General features: G+C 42.8%; 2 protein-coding genes across 4 annotated transcripts in view; one reads left to right on the top strand and one right to left on the bottom strand.

Annotated features, from left to right (window-relative positions):
- Positions 1 to 131: 131 nt before the first annotated feature.
- Positions 132 to 22,297, top strand: LOC109898929 (SH3 domain-binding protein 1). Its single transcript, XM_031835312.1, has 18 exons — positions 132 to 372; positions 14,141 to 14,183; positions 15,149 to 15,253; positions 15,346 to 15,422; positions 15,514 to 15,625; positions 16,059 to 16,135; positions 16,421 to 16,508; positions 16,618 to 16,686; positions 16,798 to 16,888; positions 18,263 to 18,399; positions 18,533 to 18,641; positions 18,761 to 18,842; positions 18,952 to 19,032; positions 19,384 to 19,497; positions 19,763 to 19,860; positions 20,092 to 20,254; positions 20,375 to 20,730; positions 21,132 to 22,297. The coding sequence occupies exons 1-18, from the start codon at positions 326 to 328 to the stop codon at positions 21,386 to 21,388; spliced, it is 2,106 nt and encodes a 701-aa protein (XP_031691172.1). The 5' UTR covers positions 132 to 325; the 3' UTR covers positions 21,389 to 22,297.
- The window catches only part of LOC109900000 (cdc42 effector protein 1), a 19,385-nt gene continuing 13,706 nt past the window's right edge, over positions 22,086 to 27,764 (bottom strand). For all 3 annotated transcript variants that reach the window (XM_020495706.2, XM_020495704.2, XM_020495705.2), the window contains exon 3: positions 22,086 to 24,040. In XM_020495706.2, coding sequence (XP_020351295.1) covers positions 23,298 to 24,040 — 743 coding nt within the window. In that variant the 3' untranslated portion in view covers positions 22,086 to 23,297. The remainder of the gene's footprint in view (positions 24,041 to 27,764) is intronic.

The raw sequence follows: 27,764 nt of genomic DNA, 5'->3' as shown, positions 1-27,764 counted from the left end.
CATCTATGACTCAGATAGATATTACATGATAATGTTTCACATTGTGATATTGGAGGCAAAAAAACTCTTCCCCCTGCTGTTGCTTCAGTTGAAGCAACTTCCTCTTCTCTCAGACTTGTGTGACAGTCACATTTCCGAAACAAGAACGAATACTGCTGGATGACAGAGCCACACACTCACAACACACACAGAAGAAAAGCACTTGCATTGGTGCTTGCTAATTGAAATAGTACAGTCACTGGCAAGGTGATACCCGACTGAAGTCCTGGCTGGAGTTCAAGACAGAAGGATAGTTTGTAAGAGGAGGGTTGACTCCTGTGCGATAATGCTGAAATCATTCAACCTCTTAAAGCAGTTAGGATCTGTGGGGAAGTAAGTACTTTCATGTGCCATTTTGGACTTTTTTTGGGGGGGGGTTAGTTATTACAGAAAATAGAGCTAACAATATAAAATGGGGAATACAATCATGAGTTAATGTACTTCTGTAACCAATGCTACATGTATCAAGTTTTGTGACAATCTAAACTCCAGTCTGGTTCTAAGTTTTAGTCTTATTTTCACTGTGAGCACCTGTGTGTTGAAGGGAAAACCTTTAGACAAACTTTTGGTGAGTGAGGAGTTTGTTAAGAAGAGTGAGCTGAGTTCTGCTTAGGACAGGGCATCTTTGGTGTCTGAAGTAAATCTGAATTTGTTATTGTCAGGCCATCCTTAGTATGAAAGTAAGAAGAACAGAACTGTAATGTTTAGTCTGGATGAGTGAGAGATCAGTCATAACAATGAACAGTTGTTTTAGATAGTGTAATGGGCGAGATGACAGTGTGCAGTGTGTGTGTTTAAATCATGTTTTACTTTGTATGTGGCCTGTGACATAATGGGTTAATGTGTAAACTTGAAAGCACACCCCCGCCCACAAGATATCCCATGTATCTCAAAAGTCAACTGTGCCCCTGGCTGACCTTTGACCTAGTAATGTGACATTTACAAAAGCCAAATCTACATGTGTATGTAGTAGATTATGCTGCAGATTAGCTGAAATATGTCATTGGACACCCACGTTGGGTTGTTGATACCCACGCTATCCTGGCTGAGAGCTGAGGGTGTCTGCAGCAGGTTGCCACAGACCAGCTGTGTGTTTGCAGGCCTCTTTTCCACTGACGTGTTTTCAGAATATTGACAAGCCCTGCTAACTAACAGGGCGGTTGCACCAGTAGAGTGCCACTTCAGATGAGCAGCTACCTACACTCATCTCACTGACTGACTGACTGACTGTAACTGTAACTATCAAGACACACACACAGGCAGACACCTTTGAACTTTTGTTTAGTTGAAGAAAATAAAAAACTGTTGGAAAATGCTTGAATGTAGAAATACTCCTCCAGATATTCTAGAAAAAATGTAGTGTCCATCTGGTGTTGTAACAGGAAAGTTGAAATGAGAGTGAGTGACACAAAAGAGGGAACTTGCTCTTGATGTCATAGGTACTTTCACAAAGATGGTGGGAATATCTCCTGTTATAGGTTTCAATCAAAAGACACAAAATCATATGTTTAGGTGTTAATCATGTGACCTAGCTTTGACCTGGGTTGGGGTTCAAAGCTACACTGCAGCTGTTTCACTGCTATCAATCACACTGCTCTCTATGAGCCCAATTCAGACTTAGGAAATGCACACATTTCCTATGCACTTCTCAGTATTTGGTATTCAGATGTACCTTCTGCAGGCGCATAATGGGCTTTGCAGATGTGGGTCCCCTGCGTGGGCTGAATTAGTTTAATAAAATTGCTAAAAATACTCCCACTTGCTGGCCAACAGATTTTCTCATGGAGTTTTCATTCAGTAGAGTTTTCTGTACATTTATCTTAAGCCATCCCTTTAAATAAGGTGTACCTTTACTTATAATTGTGTCGATAGACTCACTAGAATACATGGAGAGAACAGGTTCAGAATTTTGGGATCAATGACAGGAAGCCAAGTAAATATATTCTTCTTCTCAACTGTCCAGTCATTGTGAACCATGTGCCAGGCTCTGGGTTTAAACTGCTATGTGTAGTCTGAGTTCCATAATGATTCAAATAGGCTACATGTCCCAAATTATTGCACAACGTTAGCCTAATATTATCATGTCACGAACTTCAAAATTAGTGTTAGGGAGTTAGGGATTCCTAAATATGATCCCCAATTAGAGGCAACGATTACCAGCTGCCTCTAATTGGGAACCATACAAAACCACCAACATAGAAATACACATTCTAGAACACCCCCCTAGTCACACCAAGGTGGCATAGCAGTTCAGACGTCTTTTGTCCTCGTCTTGTCGTGTCCTGTATATATATATATATTTACAACTTTTTCACATACATTTTATTTTTATTTTCCATCAACTCATCTTCAAAACACTCTCCTGCAACCCGCCTCACCAATGTATATTTATAAAAAAGTATTATTTACCTCAGATCTGTAATCCTCCAAGAAGCTAGCCAGACTCCAAGAAGCTAGCCTGAAACTAGCCAGAAGCTAATCCAGAAGCTAGTTCAGAAGCTAGTTAGCTCCTTTACTGGCAAATCGTTAGTATTCAGCTAACCACGGTTTGTGGTCATCAGCTATCCTTTAGCTCGAAAATCTATCGCCAGTTCTGTACGGCGCAGCGCGGCTCGGAACGGAACATACCGGACCAATTTTTCTCTCCATGTCCCTGGATTTCGACTGCTCTCTGGACATTCATACCCGGATCTCACAGCTAGCTAGCTGCTATCCGTGTGACTATCGGCCTTCGTCGATTCCGGAGCAAACATCAATTATTCCGGAGCTAGCAAGCTCCGTCAATCACTCCTGAGTTCCATCAATCACACCTGGGCTGCAGTCACCTATCCGGACCCGTTTTACTGCCTTCGCGGAGCCCCACCGGGCCTTCACAACTGGACTGCCGACGTTATCTACCCGAAGGAGTTATTCGGCTGGCTCCTCCGTCGCGACATTACCTGAACGCCCATCTGCGGCCTGCTAACCGTTAGCTGTCTTACCGGCTGCTATCTGAATAGACAATCGGACAATTTTTTTTATTTTTTTATTTTTTATTATTATTATTATGTTTTCTTCTTGGGCCTCTATAACTATATCTATTGTTTTTAGTTTTGTTGTTGTTGTGTGATTTGGATTAATCCCCTCTACCACACGGAACCCCACTAATCTACTGACGGAACGCAAGAGGTGGCTAACAACAGACCTCCATCCTATGCTAGCTTGCTACCGATGCCCTGGCTAGCTGTCTAAATCACCAACCAACCTCTCCACTCACCGGACCCTTTTGATCACTCGACTAAGCATGCCTCTCCTTAATGTCAATATGTCTTGTCCATTTCTGTTCTGGTTAGTGTTTATTGGCTTATTTCACTGTAGAGCCTCTAGTCCTGCTCACTATACCTTATCCAACCTATTAGTTCCACCACCCACACATGCAATGACATCTCCTGGTTTCAACGATGTTTCTAGAGACAATATCTCTCTCTTCATCACTCAATACCTAGGTTTACCTCCACTGTATTCACATCCTACCATACATTTGTCTGTACATTATACCTTGATGCTATTTTATCGCCCCCAGAAACCTCCTTTTACTCTATGTTCCAGACGTTCTAGACGACCAATTCTCATAGCTTTTAGCCGTACCCTTATTCTACTCCTCCTATGTTCCTCTGGCGATGTAGAGGTGAATCCAGGCCCTGCAGTGCCTAGCTCCACTCCTATTCCCCAGGCGCTCTCTTTTGACGACTTCTGTAACCGTAATAGCCTTGGTTTCATGCATGTTAACATTAGAAGCCTCCTCCCTAAGTTTGTTCTATTCACTGCTTTAGCACACTCTGCCAACCCGGATGTTCTAGCTGTGTCTGAATCCTGGCTTAGGAAGACCACCAAAAACTCAGACATTTTAATTCCAAACTACAACATTTTCAGACAAGATAGAACTGCCAAAGGGGGCGGTGTTGCAATCTACTGCAAAGATAGACTGCAGAGTTCTGTCCTACTATCCAGGTCTGTACCCAAACAATTTGAACTTCTACTTTTAAAAATCCACCTCTCTAAAAACAAGTCTCTCACCGTTGCCGCCTGCTATAGACCACCCTCTGCCCCCAGCTGTGCTCTGGACACCATATGTGAACTGATTGCCCCCCATCTATCTTCAGAGTTCGTGCTGCTAGGCGACCTAAACTGGAACATGCTTAACACCCCAGCCATCCTACAATCTAAACTTGATGCCCTCAATCTCACACAAATTATCAATGAACCTACCAGGTACCTCCCCAAAACCTTAAACACGGGCACCCTCATAGATATCATCCTAACCAACTTCCCCTCTAAATACACCTCTGCTGTCTTCAACCAAGATCTCAGCGATCACTGCCTCATTGCCTGCATCCGTAATGGGTCAGCGGTCAAACGACCTCCACTCATCACTGTAAAACGCTCCCTGAAACACTTCTGCGAGCAAGCTTTTCTAATCGACCTGGCCGGGGTATCCTGGAAGGATATTGATCTCATCCCGTCAGTAGAGGATGCCTGGATATTTTTTTTAAATGCCTTCCTAACCATCTTAAATAAACATGCCCCATTCAAGAAATTTAGAACCAGGAACAGATATAGCCCTTGGTTCTCCCCAGACCTGACTGCCCTTAACCAACACAAAAACATCCTATGGCGTTCTGCATTAGCATCGAACAGCCCCCGTGATATGCAGCTGTTCAGGGAAGCTAGAAATCATTATACACAGGCAGTTAGAAAAGCCAAGGCTAGCTTTTTCAAGCAGAAATTTGCTTCCTGCAACACTAACTCAAAAAAGTTCTGGGACACTGTAAAGTCCATGGAGAATAAGAACACCTCCTCCCAGCTGCCCACTGCACTGAAGATAGGAAACACTGTCACCACTGATAAATCCACCATAATTGAGAATTTCAATAAGCATTTTTCTACGGCTGGCCATGCTTTCCACCTGGCTACTCCTACCCCGGACAACAGCACTGCACCCCCAACAGCAACTCGCCCAAGCCTTCCCCATTTCTCCTTCTCCCAAATCCATTCAGCTGATGTTCTGAAAGAGCCGCAAAATCTGGACCCCTACAAATCAGCCGGGCTAGACAATCTGGACCCTTTCTTTCTAAAATTATCTGCCGAAATTGTTGCCACCCCTATTACTAGCCTGTTCAACCTCTCTTTCGTGTCGTCTGAGATTCCCAAAGATTGGAAAGCAGCTGCGGTCATCCCCCTCTTCAAAGGGGGGGACACTCTTGACCCAAACTGCTACAGACCTATATCTATCCTACCGTGCCTTTCTAAGGTCTTCGAAAGCCAAGTCAACAAACAGATTACCGACCATTTCGAATCTCACCATACCTTCTCTGCTATGCAATCTGGTTTCAGAGCTGGTCATGGGTGCACCTCAGCCACGCTCAAGGTCCTAAACGATATCTTAACCGCCATCGATAAGAAACATTACTGTGCAGCCGTATTCATTGATCTGGCCAAGGCTTTCGACTCTGTCAATCACTATATCCTCATCGGCAGACTCGACAGCCTTGGTTTCTCAAATGATTGCCTCGCCTGGTTCACCAACTACTTCTCTGATAGAGTTCAGTGTGTCAAATCGGAGGGTCTGCTGTCCGGACCTCTGGCAGTCTCTATGGGGGTGCCACAGGGTTCAATTCTTGGACCGACTCTCTTCTCTGTATACATCAATGAGGTCGCTCTTGCTGCTGGTGAGTCTCTGATCCACCTCTACGCAGACGACACCATTCTGTATACTTCCGGCCCTTCTTTGGACACTGTGTTAACAACCCTCCAGGCAAGCTTCAATGCCATACAACTCTCCTTCCGTGGCCTCCAATTGCTCTTAAATACAAGTAAAACTAAATGCATGCTCTTCAACCGATCGCTACCTGCACCTACCCGCCTGTCCAACATCACTACTCTGGACGGCTCTGACTTAGAATACGTGGACAACTACAAATACTTAGGTGTCTGGTTAGACTGTAAACTCTCCTTCCAGACCCATATCAAACATCTCCAATCCAAAGTTAAATCTAGAATTGGCTTCCTATTTCGCAACAAAGCATCCTTCACTCATGCTGCCAAACATACCCTTGTAAAACTGACCATCCTACCAATCCTCGACTTTGGCGATGTCATTTACAAAATAGCCTCCAATACCCTACTCAACAAATTGGATGCAGTCTATCACAGTGCAATCCGTTTTATCACCAAAGCCCCATATACTACTCACCATTGCGACCTGTACGCTCTCGTTGGCTGGCCCTCGCTTCATACTCGTCGCCAAACCCACTGGCTCCATGTCATCTACAAGACCCTGCTAGGTAAAGTCCCCCCTTATCTCAGCTCGCTGGTCACCATAGCATCTCCCACCTGTAGCACACGCTCCAGCAGGTATATCTCTCTAGTCACCCCCAAAACCAATTCTTTCTTTGGCCGCCTCTCCTTCCAGTTCTCTGCTGCCAATGACTGGAACGAACTACAAAAATCTCTGAAACTGGAAACACTTATCTCCCTCACTAGCTTTAAGCACCAACTGTCAGAGCAGCTCACAGATTACTGCACCTGTACATAGCCCACCTATAATTTAGCCCAAACAACTACCTCTTTCCCAACTGTATTTAATTTTAATTTATTTATTTATTTTGCTCCTTTGCACCCCATTATTTTTTATTTCTACTTTGCACATTCTTCCATTGCAAAACTACCATTCCAGTATTTTACTTGCTATATTGTATTTACTTTGCCATCATGGCCTTTTTTGCCTTTACCTCCCTTCTCACCTCATTTGCTCACATTGTATATAGACTTGTTTATACTGCATTATTGACTGTATGTTTGTTTTTACTCCATGTGTAACTCTGTGTCGTTTTATCTGTCGAACTGCTTTGCTTTATCTTGGCCAGGTCGCAATTGTAAATGAGAACTTGTTCTCAACTTGCCTACCTGGTTAAATAAAGGTAAAATAAATAAATAAAAATAAATAAACACCCTGACCTAAACCACTATAGAGAATCCAAGGGCTCTCTATGGTTAGGGCGTGACAATCCACTAATGCTAGCGACCCCAGGAACAATTTACAAGGCCGTGACAGAAGACAGAAAAGTAAACAGAATGGAATGGAATTATGCAAAATGTCGGATACAAATTGAAGGAAACTAACACTAAAGTGACAGTTATAAATGTATGTGGGAATTACTGATGGTGGCTCCCGATAGTGGCTAATATTTAACATGGTACAAATTCTAAACTAAAACTGAGAAAAGCCCGACATACAGTACCAGCTAAATACTACTGTAGGCAGGTGGGAGCAACACATTGGATAGGGTGAGTTACCTATGTACAGTATGTACACATACTCACACACACACACACACACACACACACACACACACACACACACACACACACACACACACACACACACACACACACACACACACACACACACACACACACACACACACACACACACACACACACATACATACATTCACACACATACAAACCTACTCATTCAAGGGTTTTTCTTTATTTTTTACAAATTTCTTAATTGTAGAATAATAGTGAAGACATCAAAACTATGAAGTAACACATATGGAATCATGTAGTAACCAAAAGAGTGTTAAACAAATAAATATGCTTTATACTGTATTTTAGATTCTTCAACGTAGCTACCCTTTGCCTTGATGACAGCTTTGCACACTCTTTGAAAGTTTCTTCAAGTGCAGTTACAAAAATCATCAAGCTCTATGATGTTTTTGGCGCTCATGAGGACCTCCACAGGAAAAGACCCAGAGTTACATCTGCTGCAGAGGATACATTCATTAGAGTTACCAGCCTCAGAAATTGCAGCCCAAATAAATGTAACAGACACATCTCAACATTAACTGTTCAGAGGACACTGTGTGAACCAGGCCTTCATGGTCGAATTGCTGCAAAGAAACCACGACTAAAGGACACCAATAAGAAGAAGACTTGCTTGGGTCAAGAAACACGCGCAATGGACATTAGACCGGTGGAAATCTGTCCTTTTTAGATTTTTGGTTCCAATAGCCGTGTCTTTGTGAGACGCAGAGTAGGTGAACGGATGATCTCTGCATATGTGGTTCCCGCAGTGAAGCGGGGAGGAGGTGTGATGATGTGGTGGGAGCTTTGCTAGTGACACTGTCAGTGATTTAGAATTCAAGGCACACTTATTTATTTATTTATTTACCTTTATTTAACCAGGTAGGCAAGTTGAGAACAAGTTCTCATTTACAATTGCGACCTGGCCAAGATAAAGCAAAGCAGTTCGACAGATAAAACGACACAGAGTTACACATGGAGTAAAAACAAACATACAGTCAATAATGCAGTATAAACAAGTCTATATACAATGTGAGCAAATGAGGTGAGAAGGGAGGTAAAGGCAAAAAAGGCCATGATGGCAAAGTAAATACAATATAGCAAGTAAAATACTGGAATGGTAGTTTTGCAATGGAAGAATGTGCAAAGTAGAAATAAAAAAATAATGGGGTGCAAAGGAGCAAAATAAATAAATAAATTAAAATTAAATACAGTTGGGAAAGAGGTAGTTGTTTGGGCAAAATTATAGGTGGGCTATGTACAGGTGCAGTAATCTGTGAGCTGCTCTGACAGTTGGTGCTTAAAGCTAGTGAGGGAGATAAGAGATTTTTGTAGTTCGTTCCAGTCATTGGCAGCAGAGAACTGGAAGGAGAGGCGGCCAAAGAAAGAATTGGTTTTGGGGGTGACTAGAGAGATATACCTGCTGGAGCGTGTGCTACAGGTGGGAGATGCTATGGTGACCAGCGAGCTGAGATAAGGGGGGACTTTACCTAGCAGGGTCTTGTAGATGACATGGAGCCAGTGGGTTTGGCGACGAGTATGAAGCGAGGGCCAGCCAACGAGAGCGTACAGGTCGCAATGGTGGGTAGTATATGGGGCTTTGGTGATAAAACGGATTGCACTGTGATAGACTGCATCCAATTTGTTGAGTAGGGTATTGGAGGCTATTTTGTAAATGACATCGCCAAAGTCGAGGATTGGTAGGATGGTCAGTTTTACAAGGGTATGTTTGGCAGCATGAGTGAAGGATGCTTTGTTGCGAAATAGGAAGCCAATTCTAGATTTAACTTAACCAGCATGGCTACCACAGCATTCTGCAGCGATACGCCATCCCATCTGGTTTGAGCTTAGTGGGACTATCATTTGTTTTTCAACTGGAAAATTACCCAAAACACACCTCCAGGCTGTGTAAGGGCTATTTGACCATGAAGGAGAGTGATGGAATTCTGCATCAGATGACCTGACCTCTACAATCACACAACTTCAACCCAATTGAGATGGTTTGGGATGAATTGGATGTTATTTCATGGTTTCATAGTTATATATTTTGGTTACTACATGATTCCATATGTGTTATTTAATAGTTTTGATGTCTTCACTATTATTGTACAATGTAGAAAATAGTAAAAATAAAGAAAACCCTTGAATGAGTAGGTGTGTCCAAACTTGTTACTGGTACTGTATAATTGAAGCATTATAACGCACACAAATCAACTCTCTTTCTCCTTTCTCTCTCTCTGTCTCTCTCTCTCTCAATTCAGTTGCAATTTAAGGGGCTTTTTGGCATGGGAAACATATGTTTACATTGCCAAAGCAAGTGAAATAGATAATAAACAAAAGTGAAATAAACAATAAAAAATGTACAGTAAACATTACACTCATAAATGTTCCAAAATAATAAAGACATTTCAAATGTCATATTTTGTCTACATACAGTGTTATAATGATGTGCAAATAGTTAAAGTACGAAAGGGAAAATAAGTAAACATAAATATAGGTTGTATTTACAATGGTGTTTTTTAGTCACTGGTTGCCGTTTTCTTAGAGACTCTGCGTCCATTATTTGGTGTTTCACATTGTACACTGAGAATATTTTTGCGGGAATTCTGCATGCAGTCTCAATTTGGTGTTTGTCCCATTTTTTTTATTCTTTGTTGATGTGTGGACCCCATTCCTCACAACCATAAAGGGAAATGGGTTCTATAACTGATTAAATTATTTTTTTGCCAGATCCTAATTGATATGTTGAATTTTATGTTCCTTTTGATGGCATAGAAGGCCCTCCTTGCCTTGTCTCTCAGTTTGCTCACAGCTTTGTGGATGTTACCTGTGGTGCTGATGTTTAGGCCGAGGTATGTGGAGTTTTTTGTTTGCTCTAGGGCAGTGGTTCCCAAACGTTTTATAGTTCCGTACCCCTTCAAACATTCAACCTCCAACTGCGTACCCTCTCTAGCACCAGGGTCAGCGCACTCTCAAATATTGTTTTTTGCCATCATTGTAAGCCTGCCACACACACGCTATACAGTACATTTATTAAACACAAGAATGAGGGTGAGTTTTTGTCACAACCCGGATCGTGGGAAGTGACAAAGAGCTCTTATAGGACCAGGGCACAAATAATAATTTTGCTCTTTATGTAGCCATCTTACATATAACACCTTATTTGTTCATAAAAATTGTGAATAACTCACCACAGGTTAATGAGAATGATGTGCTTGCAAGGATGCACATAACGCTACAATGTTGGGTTGTATTGGAGAGTCTCATTCTTAAATCATTTTCCATACACAGTCTGTGCCTGTATTTAGTTTTCATGCTAGTGAGGGCTAAGAATCCACTCTCACATAGTACGTGGTTGCAAAGGGCATCAGTGTCTTAACAGCACCATTTGCCAAGGCAAGAAACTCTGGCAGTGGCTTCTGATTAAATTCCATTTTCACAGAACCGCTTGTTGCAATTTCAATGAGGATATCTTGTTCAGATATCGGTAAGTGGACTGGAGGCAGGGCATGAAAGGGATAACGAATCTAGTTGTTTGTATTGTACGTTTTAGGAAAGTACCTGTGTAATTGCGCACCCAACTCACTCAGGTGCTTCGCTATATCACATTTGACATTGTCCGTAAGCTTGAGTTAATTTGCACACAAAAAATCATACAATGATGGAAAGACCTGTGTTTTGTCCTTGTTAATGCAGACAGAGAAGAACTTCTTAATCATAGCCTCAATTTTGTTTCCGCACGTTGAATATAGTTGCGGAGTCTCGCGGTAATCCTAGATTCAGATCATTCAGGTGAGAAAAAACATCACCCAGATAGGCCAGTTGTGTGAGAAACTCATCATCATGCAAGCGGTCAGACTAGTTATGAAAACGTTAAGCTCGTCTCTCAATTTTAAAAAAAAATCTATACTTTGCTCCTTGATAAACAACGCACTTCTGTATGTTGTGAAAGCGTTACATGGTCGCTGCCCATATCATTGCATAATGCAGAAAATACACGAGAGTTCAAGGGCCTTGCTTTAACAAAGTTACCCATTTTCACTGTAATGTCCAAAACGTCTTTCAAGCTGTCATTCATTCCTTTGGCAGAAAGAGCCTCTCGGTGGATCCTGCAGTGTACCCAAGTGGCGTCGGGAGCAACTGCTTGCATGAGCGTTACCACTCCACTATGTCTCCCTGTTATGGCTTTTGCGCCATCAGTGCAGATACCAACACATCTTGACCACCAAAGTCCATTTGATTTCACAAAGGTGTCCAGTACTTTAAAAATAACCTCCCATGTTGTCCTGGTTTTCAGTGGTTTGCAGAAGAGGATGTCTTCCTTAACTGACCAACCGTAAACGTAATTGACATATACCAGGAGCTGTGCCAGGCCTGCCACGTCTGTTGACTCATCCAGCTGTAAGGCATATAATTCACTGGCATGTTTGCGAAGCAGTAATTGTTTCAAAACATCTCCTGTCATGTCACTGATGCATCGTAAAACAGTGTTGTTTGATAAAGGCATTGTCTGTATATATTTGTTTGTCCTTTTCCCTCAGCATTGACCCAGCCATATCCGCGGCAGCAGGAAGAATTAAGTCCTTCACAATAGTATGAGGCTTGCCTGTCCTAGCCACTCGGTAGCTCACCATATAAGAAAGTTCTAGCTCCTTCTAATTAATGGTATCTGTTGCTTTTATACATGTCTTACTGCTCGAAAGTCGTCTTTATTCTCGCTCCAAAAACTCCCGTGGCTTATTTTTAAAATTGTCATGTTTCATTTATAAAGGTCTGTGCAAGAGGGAAGGTTTCCGGCGACAGAGTAACGGTTAATGTGATTGGATGTTAATTATTTGACTAGGCTACCTGTATTTGACATTGTGTTTTTTTCTGAACAGTAGATGGTTTAATTTTATTTTTGGCAGTGAAACGAGGCTACTCAGGTGAGAAAAAAAACTCACCCAAATGTATAGCCCCGTTGGAAAATATAAATGTACTGTTTAAAAATGTGAAGAATAAAAAAAATAAGATATATATAAAAATTCAAATCACATTTTTATTTGGCGTACCCCCGACGGTATTGGTGCGTGTACCCCAGTTTGGGAGCCCCTGCTCTAGGGCAATGGGGTCTAGATGGTATTTGTATTTGTGGTCCTGGCGACTGGACCTTTTTTGGAACACCATTATTTTTGTCTTACTGAGATTTACTGTCAAGGCCCATGTGTGGCAGAATCTGTGCAGAAGGTTTAGGTGCTGCTGTAGGCCTTCCTTGGTTGGTGACAGAAGCACCAGATCATCAGCAAACAGTAGACATTTGACTTCAGATTCTAGTAGGGTGAGGCCGGGTGCTGCAGACTGTTCTAGTGCCCTCGCCAATTCGTTGATATATAGATTTAATAGGGTGGGGCTTAAGCTGCATCCATGTCTCACCCCCCGGCCCTGTGGAAAGAAATGTGTGTTTTTTGCCAATTTTAACCGCACACTTGTTGTTTGTGTACATGGATTTTATAATGTCTTGTGTTTTTTCCCCAACACCACTTTCCATCAATGTGTATAGCAGACTCTCATGCCAAATGGAGCCAAAGGCTTTTTTTAAATCAACAAAGCATGAGAAGGCTTTGCCTTTGTTTTGTTTTTTTGTTTGTCAATTAGGGTGTGTAGGGTGAATACGTGGTCTGTTGTACAGTAATTTGGTAAAAAGCCAATTTGACATTTGCTCAGTACATTGTTTTTACTGAGGAAATGTACGAGTCTGCTGTTAATGATAATGCAGAGTACTGTCCCAAGGTTGCTGTTAACGCATATCCCACAGTAGTTATTGGGGTAAAATTTGTCTCCTTTTTTGTGGATTGGGGTGATCAGTCCTTGGTTCCAAATATTGGGGAAGATGCCAGAGCTAAGGATGATGTTAAAGAGTTTAAGTATAGCCAATTTTAAATTTGTTGTCTGTATATTTTATCCTTTCATTGAGTATACCATCAACACCACAGGCCTTTTTGGGGGTTGGTCTAACACTTTTTGGGTTAGTCTTTAATAGTTGATTCTAATATTTCTCTCTCTCTCTCTCTCTCTCTCTCTCTCTCAGTCTTTCTCTCTCAATTCAATTCAATTCAAGGGCTTCATTGGCATGGGAAACATATGTTAACATTGCCAAAGCAAGTGAAGTAGATAATAAACAAAGTTAAATAAACAATACAAATTCATCTCTATCTCTCTCTCTCTTTGCCTGTCTCTCTCACTCACTCGCTGTCTCTCCATCTTCACCTGTAAGTAACCTAAAACAGTGGGTTAGGGCAGTGGTTCTCAACCATGGGTACTAGGACCCCTGGGGGTACTTGACGTATCCACAGGGGGTACTTGAGAAGACTCATGAGACCATAGGCCTACTGGTAAAGTGCACATGAGGGGGTACTTCAGGGGCACTCCAGGCAAAATTCAGTTGCTGGTACAATAGGGTGAGGGGGGAGGGCCCTGGCTTGAGCAGTAGCCCTCATCAGCCAACTTCCCCTCCACCCCCCCCCTCTATCTGGCCTGCTTCCTATCTAAACCACAGCAGCCCACCGCAATAGCCTCCACTCTAACTTTAGGATGTTGATCTCATCTGACTGACAGTGGAAGAGCTACATGTGTACTAATCTCCCATAGAGCTGCACTTTGCTGGACCCCAAGAAGAGTGGCTGCTGAACTAATGGGGATCCATAATAAATGCACATACTGCAACACACTGCAAAACAAAAACGGCCTGAAAGCCTTTTTAAATTCTTATCAACAGATCACAGGATGCCACTGACCTTCTCACAGAGGATCTGGTTATGGTGAGTTAAATCTGATTATAAAGGGGGATAGAGGATCTCATTATGGTTAGTTGAGGCTGATTATATAGGGGGATAGAGGATCTCATTATGGTGAGTTGAGGCTGATTATAAAGGGAGATAGAGGATCTCGTTATGGTGAGTTGAGGCTGATTATATAGGGGGATAGAGGATCTGGTTATGGTACGTTAAGGCTGATTATAAAGGGGGATAGAGGATCTCGTTATGGTGAGTTGAGGCTGATTATAAAGGGAGATAGAGGATCTCGTTATGGTGAGTTGAGGCTGATTGTAAAGGGGATAGAGGATCTCATTATGGTGAGTTGAGGCTGATTATATAGGGGTATAGAGGCTCTGGTTATGGTGAGTTAAGGCTGATTATAAAGGGGGATAGAGGATCTGGTTATGGTGAGTTGAGGCTGATTATAAAGGGAGATAGAGGATCTCATTATGGTGAGTTGAGGCTGATTATAAAGGGGGATAGAGGATCTGGTTATGGTGAGTTGAGGCTGATTATAAAGGGGGATAGAGGATCTGGTTATGGTGAGTTGAGGCTGATTATAAAGGGAGATAGAGGATCTCGTTATGGTGAGTTGAGGCTGATTATAAAGGGGATAGAGGATCTCGTTATGGTGAGTTGAGGCTGATTGTAAAGGGGATAGAGGATCTCATTATGGTGAGTTGAGGCTGATTATAAAGGGGGATAGAGGATCTGATTATGGTGAATTAAGGCTGATTATAAAGGGGGATAGAGGATCTCGTTATGGTGAGTTGGGGCTGATTATAAAGGGGGATAGAGAAGGAGGGGGATAGAGGAGGATATAGGATTTGGTTATGGTGCATTAAGGCAGATTATAAAGGGGGATAGCAGTCGCTCAGTTCACTACGTGAATTGTGAATACATTTGGGACCTAGCTCACACTGTGAACATAAGACACACTCTATATCTGTCATTTTCATTGGTCTTAGGTGGAGCAGCGGGTGGAGCCAGCCAAGAAGGCAGCGCAGGTTATTCACAAGAAGCTGCTTGGCTGTCTGCAGAGTCAACTAGGGCTGGACACAGAGAGACGAATGGTAACATCTCCTCTTTTTCACCTTTCATCCCTTCCCTTTGACTTGACTTACATCTGTTATGATTATCAATACAAAACTATGTCTCTCTCCAGAAAAAGCTCCCTCTCATGCTGCTCTCTGTTAGCATGGCTGAGAGCTTTAAAGACTTTGATGCAGACTCTTCTATCAGGTACTTTATGTAGCCAAACCATTTATTCATCATCCAAATGATCAGTCAAACATTAGTCAATTAATTAATCAGCCTATTTCCTCTCTGATAGGAAAGTGTTGGAAATGTGTTGCTTCATGGAGAACCATCTGGCCAAAACACTGGCTGAATTTGAGCTGAAGCTGGAGAAGGAGGTTTTGGAGCCTCTCAATAAGCTCAGTGAGGTAAGGGCTGCAGGAGCAAGAGGCTTTCAGACACTTTTGGACGAAAATGAAAGTTTGTGATTATGTAGTATCACATCAAATCAAATGTTATTTGTCACGGGCGCCGAATGCAACAGGTGTTACCTTACCTTCACCTTACCGTGAAATGCTTACTTACAAGCTCTTAACCAACAATGTAGTTTTAAGGAAAAATACTTACTAAATAAAGTAAAAAAATAAAAGAGCAACAATAAAATAACAATAACCAGGCTATATACAGAGGGTACCGGTACTGAGTTGAGGTAATTTGTACATGTAGGTAGGGGTAAAGTGACTATGTACAGTGTAGATAATGAACAGCGAGTAGCAGCAGCGCCAAAAAAATACAAATAGTCTGGGTAGCCTTTTGATTAGTTGTTCAGCATATAAATACTAACTCTGTTTCCATCTGTAGGAAGACCTTCCAGAGATTCTCAAAAACAAGAAGCAGTTTGCAAAACTCACAATGGACTGGCACAATGCACTCAACAAGTGGGTCACACATTCTGTGTGATTGTATTTAGCACTTTAAGATGTTTTATTGTCACATACACCGGATAGGTGACAGACCCTATATGTTCCAGACCAGTGGAGGTAGTGGTTGACACAGTTCCATTTATTCCATTCCAACCATTACATTGAGCCAATCCTCTTATAGCTCCTCCACCAGTGTATAGTTCCTTTATACATCTATAATAACTACCTTTGATCAGTATCTACATTGTGTCCTCTCGTTTGCTTTCTGGCTTCTGATCATGAATGACTTTGCCCCTTCAGGTCCCAGGCCAGTACGGGCCCTCAGGCAAAGCAGGACGGGCTGAAAGAAGAGGTGGAGGAGGCCTGGAGGAAACTGGAGAGTATCAAGGTGTTGGATGGTCACTCCTTTTACGTGTTACTGTTTAAGACACTTTGTTGTTTCCTGCGGTAGTTTTAGCCTCTTACATACTGTTGATATGGTTATTCATTCTCTACAGGATCAGTACTCTGCAGATCTCTATCACTTTGCCACTAAAGAAGAGGCCTATGCCAACTACTTCATTCGTGTGAGTGTGGCCCGCTAATTGTCCTCTCTTTCAAGTTGTGTTTTACTTTGGTTAATTATCATGTGCTATTAGGAATTAAATTTGATAAGTGCCTGGTTTGTGCCCTCTCAGCTGCTGGAACTACAAGCAGAACATCATAAGAATTCCCATGACTTCCTGGAACGAAACATCACTGAGCTAAAAGAAAGCCACAATCAAACAGGTGAATAGTGTGTGTGTGTGTGTGTGTGTGTGTGTGTGTGTGTGTGTGTGTGTGTGTGTGTGTGTGTGTGTGTGTGTGTGTGTGTGTGTGTGTGTGTGTGTGTGTGTGTGTGTGTGTGTGTATGTATGTATGTATGTATGTATGTATGTGTATGTATGTGTGTGTGTGTGTGTGTATGTATGTATGTATGTATGTATGTATGTATGTATGTGCAATACCAGTGAAAAGTTTGGAGACAACTACTCATTCCAGGGTTTTCCACTAAATAAATGCTTCACAGAGTTCAAGTAACAGACACATCTCAAAATCAACTGTTCAGAAGACACTGTGTGAATCAGGCCTTCATGGTCGAATGTCTGCAAAGAAACCACTACTAAAGGACACCAATAATAAGAAGAGACTTGCTTGGGCCAAGAAACACGAGCAATGGACATTAGTCCGGTGGAAATCTGTCCTTTGGTCTGATGAGTCCAAATATGATATTTTTGGTGTCTTTGTGAGATGCAGAGTAGGTGAATGGATTGTCTCTGCATGTGTGGTTCCCACCATCCATGAAGCATGGAGGGGGAGGTGTGGTGACGTGGGGGTGCTTTGCTGGTGACACTTTCAGTGATTTATTTAGAATTCAAGGCACACTTAACCAGCATGGCTACCACAGCATTCTGCAGTGATACACCATCCCATCTGGTTTGCGCTTAGTGGGACTATCATTTGTTTTTCAACAGGAGAATGGCCCAAAACACACTTCCAGGCTGTGTAAGGGCTATTTGACCAAGAAGGAGAGTGCTGCATCAGATGACCTGGCCTCCACAATCACCTGACCTCAACCCAATTGAGATGGTTTGGGATGGGTTGGACCGCAGAGTGAAGGAAAAGCCGCCACAAGTGTTCAGCATATGTGGGAACTCCTTCAAGACTGTTGGAAAAGCATTCTTCATGAAGTTGGTTGAGAGAATGCCAAGAGTATACAAAGCTGTCATCAAGGCAAAGGGTGGCTACATTGAAGAATATTTGTTTAACACTTTTTTGTTTACTACATGATTCCATGTGTGTTATTTCATAGTTTTGATGTCTTTACTATTATTCTACAATGTAGAAAATAGTCAAATAAAGAAAAACCCTTGAATGAGTAGGTTTGTATGTGTGTGAATGTATGTATGTGTGTGTGTGTGTGTGTGTGTGTGTGTGTGTGTGTGTGTGTGTGTGTGTGTGTGTGTGTGTGTGTGTGTGTGTGTGTGTGTGTGTGTGTGTGTGAGTATGTGTGTGTGAGTATGTGTACATACTGTACATAGGTAACTCACCCTATCCAATGTGTTGCTCCCACCTGCCTACAGTAGTATTTGTCCAGTGTGTCACCAGTATGTGTTACCACAGACTCCCAGAAGAACAACTCTAGGGGGAAGGTATACGGGGAGCCCCTGCTGACTCACCTGTATGACAGCGGCAGGGAGATCGCTGTTCCCATCCAGGAGTGTGTTCACATGCTGCTGCACACCGGCATGAGGGAGGAGGTGAGGACTGAAATTATTAATCTACTACATGGTATTCATGTGAATGGGATTTAATTCATTAACTAGCCAGTCTGCGATAATGCCCTCCTGGATAAAATTGGTCTCTATCTCTCTCCCTCCATCTCTCTCTCAGGGTCTGTTTCGTCTGGCGGCAGCAGCCTCGGTAGTGAAGAGACTGAAGAGCAGTCTGGATGGAGGAGTCATGAACCACAGCGAGTTCACTGACCCTCACGCAGTCGCAGGTCAGAGAGAATGTCCCTGTTGAAACTACTTATTCAAGGTTTTCAAGTTTCAAATGTGTTTACTTGACAGTACAACAACACGTAGGCATTAAGCAGCATCTTCTATTTTTTCAATGTAGGGGCTTTGAAAAGCTACCTGAGAGAGCTGCCTGAACCTCTCATGACCTTTGAACTCTACAATGATTGGTTTCAAGCAGCAGGGTAAGGTCCTTGATTGGTCTACATGTTAGAAGCATACAGTTTATAGTGTCTTTATAAAATTTCTCTCTCCTCATAAAACGTCTCTCTGCCTGTCCCCGTCATTATTTAGGAAGAAAGAATTGACAGACAAACTTGAGCAGTTTAAAATTGTGCTGAAGAAGTTACCATCAGAAAACTACAACAACCTCCGGTACATAGCTCTCTCAGATCTTGACCAGTGGAGGCTGCTGAGGGGAGGATTGCTCATAATAATGTATGGAACGGAGCAAATGGAATTGCAACAAACCATGTGTTTGATGTATCTGATACCATTCTACTCAATTCGGCTCCAGCGATTACCATGAGCCCGTCCTCCCCAATTAAGGTGTCACCAACCTCCTGTGATCTTGAAAGATTCCTGTGTGAAGTTATAAACACTCAAGAATGATGAAGGGTGTGTGATGATTGTGAATATCTTCCTATCTGCCTCTCTCTCTCTGTCTCCGTCTCGCTCTCTCTGTTTCTCTCTCTCTCTCTCTCTCTCTCCTCTCCTCTCTATTAGGTACCTGGTACAGTTCCTGTCATGTCTGTCAGAGCAGCAGGCGGTTAACAGGATGAGTCCTAGTAACATTGCCATAGTACTGGGTCCCAATCTGTTGTGGCCTCACATGGAGGGGTGGGTACTACTGACATGGTGACAGAGAGAGGAAATTGAACCACACTGTCTAGCTATCATAGCTGTCATAATAGCCCCATGTCTAAGTGTTGTTCCTGATGTCACTTTCTGTTGTTACTAATCTGATTAGGTCTGTGTTATTTAGTAGTTGACTTTAACCTCTTTTCTTTCTCCCTCCCTCTCTCTTTGTCTTACTTCAATTTTCCTCTCCTCTGTCCAATTCTATACCGGCGTCTATTTTTCTCTATTTTCCCCTCTCTCTCAGGGAGGCAGCGTTGTTGGACATGGCGTCTGCCTCCTCTGTCCAGGTCGTGGCGGTGGTTGAGCCTCTCATAAAATACTCCAGCAGCCTGTTTCCAGAAGGTACAGTACCACCTTCAATGTTCTGTTTACTTGTGTTCCGGGGAGGAGTACTGGGAGTCCTTTAAGTGATGAGTTGGTTTGCATGACATTTGTGGAAGTTCGCCACTATGATACCAGAGCGAGCTGCCTGAATGCCTTTTGACCATTCATATTTATCTTACTGTGTTGAGCTAAGCTAGGTAGGTCTATGGATCTTTTATGCAACATGACCTATGTTGTGTTCCTTTCCAGAGGTGGACTTTGAGATACCTGACCTTCCTGGGGTCTCAGATTTGACCTTGTTAGAACCTGAACCCTCAGAGTCTGGGAAAGAGAACCTTGCCAGAACTACCTCCTCCTCTTCCTTATGCTCTTCCTCTACCCCTTCTCATCCTTCTCTCTGTAAAACAATCAGGTACCACACACACAGACAGAACAGGAATGAAACATTGTCAATAGGCATTTGAACAGAGTTTACTTGTTCACTTTTGAATTATAACAGTGTGCTATCTAACACCAACCGTCTCCTCCTCAGCTCAGGATCACAGAACAGTGGAGGTCTATTCATCTTCAAGTCAGGCTCCTTTGTTCATAGAACCACCACCTGGGGGAACTCTGCCTCAGACCCACCTAGCTCAACCCCACTTACCCGTACCTCAGTCCAGACCCAGAGCACGTTCCCCATCTCAAGCCCAACACTGGTTCACAACACATCCCCACTACCCAGCCCCAAACTGTCTCCTGGCCCAACCCTGGTTCCTTTCCCACCACCGGTGTCTGTCTGCAGTCCGACCCAGAAGCAGAGCCCTGAATCAGAATCACTTGAACCCATCTTAGAGGCCCCACCGGACTCCCCCAAAGCTATACTGACAATCACCTCATCATACAAACGTAGGTGACCCTCCACGGCCATTCCATGACATGCTAATGGTGCATAGTAAAACACAGAACTCATGTGGTAGCTAGCTAACGCTATTTATTGACAGCGCTGAAGTCATCCACAGAGCTCATGTGGTGTGTCACAGTCCAGCTCAGCATAAGTGGCAAAGTACTGCTCCACTTTCGTACACAGGAAGCCACGTTCTATGGCAGCAGTGGCCAAAATTACCAACGGCTTCTAATGACGAAACTGTTGTCATAAATAACTGTTGCACTACCACAACCAACAGGTTTAGTTTCAAGTCGATGTAAAGACAAATACTCTTAATATAATAATGCACATATATAGTCACAATAAGACTTATCCTCAATCAATCCTCAACACCCAACTACCTCTTCCTCTCTTTTCACAGCGAGGAGTTCCTTCTTTCAGCATAAGCGGTCCATCCCTGGTAAAGAGCAGATGGTCGCTACATACTCCAGACCCAGCACCCCAGCACCTCCAGCCCCAGCAGAGGCACCCAAAACCCAGCCACACCCTGCACCCAAGCCCCTAGCTCCGGTCCTGAAGAAGGCCCCGAACAAAAAGGGTGCAATTAGGCCCCCTCAAATCCCACCACCCAAGCCCCCAGTACTGGTGAGCAAACAGGTGACCTCTATAGCGCAGTGATGAGGTAGAGATATAGAGTGTCATCTAAGCGTGTGTAAAGAAGTTTTCTTATGCTTTAGGTACAAATGTAGACTGTAACCTGACATTTGGTGTCACCTTGTTTGGTTGCGTATCAAGGCCAGAGATGTATTGGGCTTCTGCAGCCAGGTCCAAGTGCTTTGTAGCTTGAGCTATACAGTTTCTTCAGAAATCATTCACACCCCTTGACTTTTTTCATGTTGTTGAGTTACAGCTTGAATTTAAAATAGATTCCATGTAGATGTTTGTGTCACTGGCCTACACCCCATAATGTCAAAGTGAAATTATGTTTTTCAAAATTTGTACAAATTAATTACAAATGAAATGCTGAAATGTCTCGAGTCAATAAGTATTCAACCCCTTTGTTATGGCATGCCTAAATAAGTTCAGGAGTAGAAAAGTGCTTAACAAGTCACATAATAAGTTGAATGGACTCACACTGTGTGCAATAATAGTGTTTAACGTGATTTTTGAATGACTACGTTATCTGTAAGGTCCCTCAGTCGAGCTGTGCATTTCAAACACAGATTCAACCACAAAGGGAGGTTTTCCTTTGCCTCACAAAGAAGGACACCTATTGGTAGATACAGTTGGTTAAAAAAAAGCAGACATGCCAAAGATGCTTCTACAAAGTATTGACTCAGGGGTGTAAATTCGATATTTCTGTATTTAATTCTCAATACATTTGCAAACATTTCTAAAATCATATTTTCACTTTATCCTTATGGTGTAGATGTAGTGGGTGAGATTGTTGTGTCTGGAATACGAGGGATGTTGAGTAGTCTTTGAAGCCTCTGTATATGCATGATGTGTTGTGATTGATTTAGAGCTGTTTTGTAGTACAGTATGTTTTCAGACATGTAAATAAAGTATTAATGCTAATTAAAAACATTTTATTGCATTTATTATTATCATTATAGAAATATCATTGGTGTCAACAGCAGCACAGTTATATGGATAGAAGACACTGCTTTAAAAAGAGGATTCAACCATTAGTTGACAGAATAGTAGACAAGCAGGTGACTATCAATTCAAAAAGCAATATGAGTTAGACCCATAATGAATTTGAGAAACATTTCGAAATGGAGTATGATGTTAATATGTGAACTGTCCAAACATTATACTTATACTACAACATTGTACAAAATTACCTTATTCTAACTTCTGAGTACATTTCTCAGGGTTTGTGCTTCACACTGTATCTGTAGACCAATAAAAAGTGTAAGCACCAGCCAAAATATGATTATTTTCCTGTAGTTAACGTCATGTTCTAAGACTTAAGATCTCACTCTTGGTGTAGTGTTTGAATGGTTAGAAATGGCTACTGCTTCATCTTTGTGTCCTGCCTGTTGCCTTGAATAGTTCTATGAAGTCACACATTGAGCATTTTGCTCAGGAAGTCCAAACTGACTATATATAACCAGCTGTTAACAGACTTACACACTGTTGAGCAACATCTTTAGTGTTTCCATGGTAACTCCTCTGTGTCCAACAACCACTTTCTCTGGTACACTCTGACACTTTCTACCCCATCTCTTTGTTCGCCACTGGTTCCAGTGACCTCTTTTAAAAACTATTATTAGCCTGTTCAAGCTCCTTCCATACAGTATGTTCGCTTGGAACTGTCAGCCTCCATAATCTTTCAACAAATAATAGCAAAGTCTTTAAGTGAGTCTTCTGACGACTTATAAAATTCAATTTCTCCAATGAATATTAGAATATGATGAAGAAGGGTTCAAGGGTGACTCAGGTCAATAAGCTAGCCTCATTGATAGAAAAAAATGTTTTTCTTAAGACAAAAGTATTTACAAGGAATTAAGCAATAATCCCAAATCTGTAGTAGGTACTTCTGGTTAAAATAATTGTTGTCCATTTAGTCTGTCGGTTCTGTTCAGACTTTGATTTCCTCCTCCTCATCAGGGGTAATGCAGATGTAAGGTGTTTTCTTCATGGTCTGGCCCATGGTCACCTCTCCCTCCAGATCCACCCTCTGCTGCCCCTTCAGGGTCCCTCCAACTCCGTAGAGCACCCCCAGCACATCTGTGGCACCCTGGAACCTCTCACTCTCCATAGCAGGCCTCTGTCTAGACGGGGAGCCCATCACTAAATCAGGCACCGCCCCTTTAAGATGCTGCCCACCTCCATTCATCTCCATTCTCCTAGCCTCCTCTTCCTCCTCTTCCCACTCCATCCCATATGGACTCTTCCTGCTGCTACAGTCTTCTCGAAGCAGAGAATCCACCAATGAGGCAGTGGTGGCATCCATCTCCGAGTCCATCTCCGAGCCTTCATTGGTCACAAACCCAAATGCAGAGCAGCTTGGCTCCTCTGCCACCCAGGCATGGCTGGGCTCTAGGTGGCCGTTAGGGCTGTCAATCAAACCGAACACCTCGCTCATGAGGGAGGGCCCCAGGTCAAAGGTGAAGGAGGCCATGGAGGTCAGGGACTCATACTGGGTCATGTGACCGGGGTCAGAAGTCAGGGTGGGGTATGCGGAGGACTTCAGGAGGGCGGAGACATCGGTGAGCGAGCAGCCATGGGCATTGGGGGTACAGGAAATAGATCCTCCCTGTTGCGACTGACGCTCTGCTGAACGGGAGAGGCGGGGCAGAGTGGCGAAACCTGACTCCAAACCTGAGGGGGAGGAGAGACGGAGGAGGAGTTTAGTCCTAACATTTTGGTTTGTGAAAGATTATTGACAAGAAACTTACAAATCTAAAAATCTATTTTACAGGATGTATAAATCAAATTCCAGTTGGCACCCTAGTCCTACCTTCATGAATAATCTCAAAGAAGCTATGCTAGTCTGTCCTGGGAAGTAAAGTGGACTATGCTAGTCTGTCCGGGGAAGTAAAGTGGACTATGCTAGTCTCTCCTGGGAAGTAAAGTGGACTATGCTAGTCTGTCCTGGGAAGTAAAGTGGACTATGCTAGTCTGTCCTGGGAAGTAAAGTGGACTATGCTAGTCTGTCCTGGGAAGTAAAGTGGACTATGCTAGTCTGTCCTGGGAAGTAAAGTGGACTATGCTCAGTCTCTCCTGGGAAGTAAAGTGGACTATGCTAGTCTGTCCTGGGAAGTAAAGTGGACTATGCTCAGTCTCTCCTGGGAAGTAAAGTGGACTATGCTCAGTCTCTGCTAGGAAGTAAAGTGGACTATGCTCAGTCTCTCCTGGGAAGTAAAGTGGACTATGCTCAGTCTCTCCTGGGAAGTAAAGTGGACTATGCTCAGTCTCTCCTGGGAAGTAAAGTGGACTATGCTCAGTCTCTCCTGGAAAGTACAGTGGACTATGCTCAGTCTCTGCTAGGAAGTAAAGTGGACTATGCTCAGTCTCTCCTGGGAAGTAAAGTGGACTATGCTCAGTCTCTGCTAGGAAGTAAAGTGGACTATGCTCAGTCTCTCCTGGGAAGTAAAGTGGACTATGCTCAGTCGCTCCTGGGAAGTTAAGTGGACTATGCTCAGTCTCTCCTGGGAAGTAAAGTGGACTATGCTAGTCTCTCCTGGGAAGTAAAGTGGACTATGCTCAGTCTCTCCTGGGAAGTAAAGTGGACTATGCTAGTCTCTCCTGGGAAGTAAAGTGGACTATGCTAGCCTGTCCTGGGAAGTAAAGTGGACTATGCTAGTCTCTCCTGGGAAGTAAAGTGGACTATGCTCAGTCTCTCCTGGGAAGTAAAGTGGACTATGCTCAGTCTCTCCTGGGAAGTAAAGTGGACTATGCTCAGTCTCTCCTGGGAAGTAAAGTGGACTATGCTAGTCTCTCCTGGGAAGTAAAGTGGACTATGCTAGTCTGTCCTGGGAAGTAAAGTGGACTATGCTCAGTCTCTCCTGGGAAGTAAAGTGGACTATGCTAGTCTGTCGTGGGAAGTAAAGTGGACTATGCTAGTCTGTCGTGGGAAGTAAAGTGGACTATGCTAGTCTCTCCTGGGAAGTAAAGTGGACTATGCTAGTCTGTCGTGGGAAGTAAAGTGGACTATGCTCAGTCTGTCCTAGGAAGTAAAGTGGACTATGCTCAGTCTCTGCTAGGAAGTAAAGTGGACTATGCTCAGTCTCTCCTGGGAAGTAAAGTGGACTATGCTCAGTCTCTCCTGGGAAGTAAAGTGGACTATGCTCAGTCTCTCCTGGGAAGTAAAGTGGACTATGCTCAGTCTCTCCTGGGAAGTAAAGTGGACTATGCTCAGTCTCTCCTGGGAAGTAAAGTGGACTATGCTCAGTCTCTCCTGGGAAGTAAAGTGGACTATGCTAGTCTGTCCTGGGAAGTAAAGTGGACTATGCTCAGTCTCTCCTGGGAAGTAAAGTGGACTATGCTCAGTCTCTCCTGGGAAGTAAAGTGGACTATGCTCAGTCTCTCCTGGGAAGTAAAGTGGACTATGCTAGTCTGTCCTGGGAAGTAAAGTGGACTATGCTAGTCTGTCCTGGGAAGTAAAGTGGACTATGCTCAGTCTCTCCTGGGAAGTAAAGTGGACTATGCTCAGTCTCTCCTGGGAAGGTAAGTGGAGAATTCAGAAAGGAACTTCCATAGATGCTCTCCCATCACCAACAGAGGGCAGTGTAAACTATGTCATCAAAGAGTGATGAGTCTTCTGCCAGTTTCAAACACAAGCTCTATCTCTTGAGTTAGACATCACCTCTTAGGCATGTTGTTCTCAGGCCAGATCACTCACATGACCTGTCACACACTAGTGCTCTCATGGCCTACTGGAAACCAACTAGATGCAAGGTACGTTAAGAAACGACTGCATACCCACATAAAAAATACTATAGTTTACTATACTGCCCTAACAAGCAAAAAGGCAGTAACTGCTCATTGCGTGGAACTGAGAAAAATAGCTTTTATTTACCTTGGTTTCACAGTAATCTAGTACAGTTACTGCTAAAAATGACCCCTCATTATCTCCAAAACACAATAGAGGCAGGATACTTGTCCACGTGATTAAGCATGTATTTAATGTAGCAAAATGACATTAACTCATTTTTGACCAAATGAGCAGGTCCTTCCTTTCTGCTTGGTAGGGCAGTATAGAATACTATAGTACTTACAATAGAATTCTATAGTATACTGTAGAATCCTATACCCCATACTGTAGTATCCCTGTAGTGTAGTGCTTACTATATACTTTTTTGTATACTGTAGAATACTATACTACACAAAGTACTATCCCTTGATCATGTAGCACTTACTTTAGAACTTTTAGATTGATTGAAGTGCTAGCTAGCTTTACTGCTAGCTGCTAACTTTGTTGATGCTGTTTTGATTTGAACGTGCTGTCCTTGGGAAGCTCATGCCGGGGATTTTCTCTGAGGTCCCCCCTTGATCGCGTAGTGCTTATCTGGTGTCCTGTGTGAATTTTTTAATATATATTTTTTCTCTCTCTCTCTCTCTCTCTCTCTCTCTCTCTCTCTCTCTTTTCAACTCTCTAGAGACAGCAGGAGCGGTAGAGATACTGTCAATGATCGGCTATGAAATGCCAACTGACATTTACTCCAGAGGTGCTGACTTGTTGCACACTCGACAACTACTGTGATTATTATTATTTGACCATGCTGGTCATTTATGAACATTTGAACACCACCCCTCATAGCCTGGTTCCTCTCTAGGTTTCTTCCTAGGTTCTGGCCTTTCTAGGGAGTTTTTCCTAGCCACCGTGAGACATGAGGGTATTACAGTTTTTTACAATCACTTTGGCACTAATTTCAGAACCTTTTTTCTAAACTCTAGACACAAAACTCACAAGCAATTTCCAATTGCTTGGACACAATACACATAAAGCTAAGATAATTTGTTCATTGCACTAAAATCACCTGTTCAAAATGACAACTTACCATCAAAGTATTACCATTTCAAAATGAAATTCACACATTACATCTGAGATGACTGTCTATTAATTTCATTACAATGATCTAACTATCAATTGATACAACTGCTCAAAATGATAAGCAACTGTTGCATGACTCTGAATGCAAAGTTTTATGGAAACTGATTAACAATATTACATGTTCAGATCATGAAAGTTTCAGGATAACGAGATCCACTGACACCAATTACTGTGGAACATGAACCAATTGGACTAAATTGTCTATGGATGTAATATTTCATCATCATTCTTTATCAGATGCTGTTTCTATGGTCCCATGTAACACTTTTCCAGACCATGTTTTCAGATTTGACATTACTGTACACTCACCGGCCACTTTATTAGGTACACCTATCTAGTACTGGATAGGACCCCCTTTTGCCTCCATAACAGCCTGAATTATTCACGGTGTTGTACGTTAAGAGATGCCCTTCTGCACACCACTGTTTTAAATGCCTGTTATTTGAGCATTTTTGGCCTTTCTGTTAGCTTGAATAAGTCTGGACATTC

This window comes from Oncorhynchus kisutch, linkage group LG11, assembly GCF_002021735.2.
Source record: "Oncorhynchus kisutch isolate 150728-3 linkage group LG11, Okis_V2, whole genome shotgun sequence".
In the NCBI taxonomy this organism is placed as follows: Eukaryota; Metazoa; Chordata; class Actinopteri; order Salmoniformes; family Salmonidae; genus Oncorhynchus; species Oncorhynchus kisutch.
Note: the sequence above shows the minus strand (reverse complement) of the source record. Positions and strands in the feature narration are given on the sequence as shown.

Coding starts and splice junctions, on each gene's coding strand:
- LOC109898929 (XM_031835312.1), top strand. CDS start 326: ATGCTGAAATCATTCAACCTCTTAAAGCAGTTAGGATCTGTGGGGAA. Junction 373..14,140: donor CAGTTAGGATCTGTGGGGAA/GTAAGTACTTTC, acceptor TCTTATCAACAG/ATCACAGGATGCCACTGACC. Junction 16,136..16,420: donor TGGCACAATGCACTCAACAA/GTGGGTCACACA, acceptor TTGCCCCTTCAG/GTCCCAGGCCAGTACGGGCC.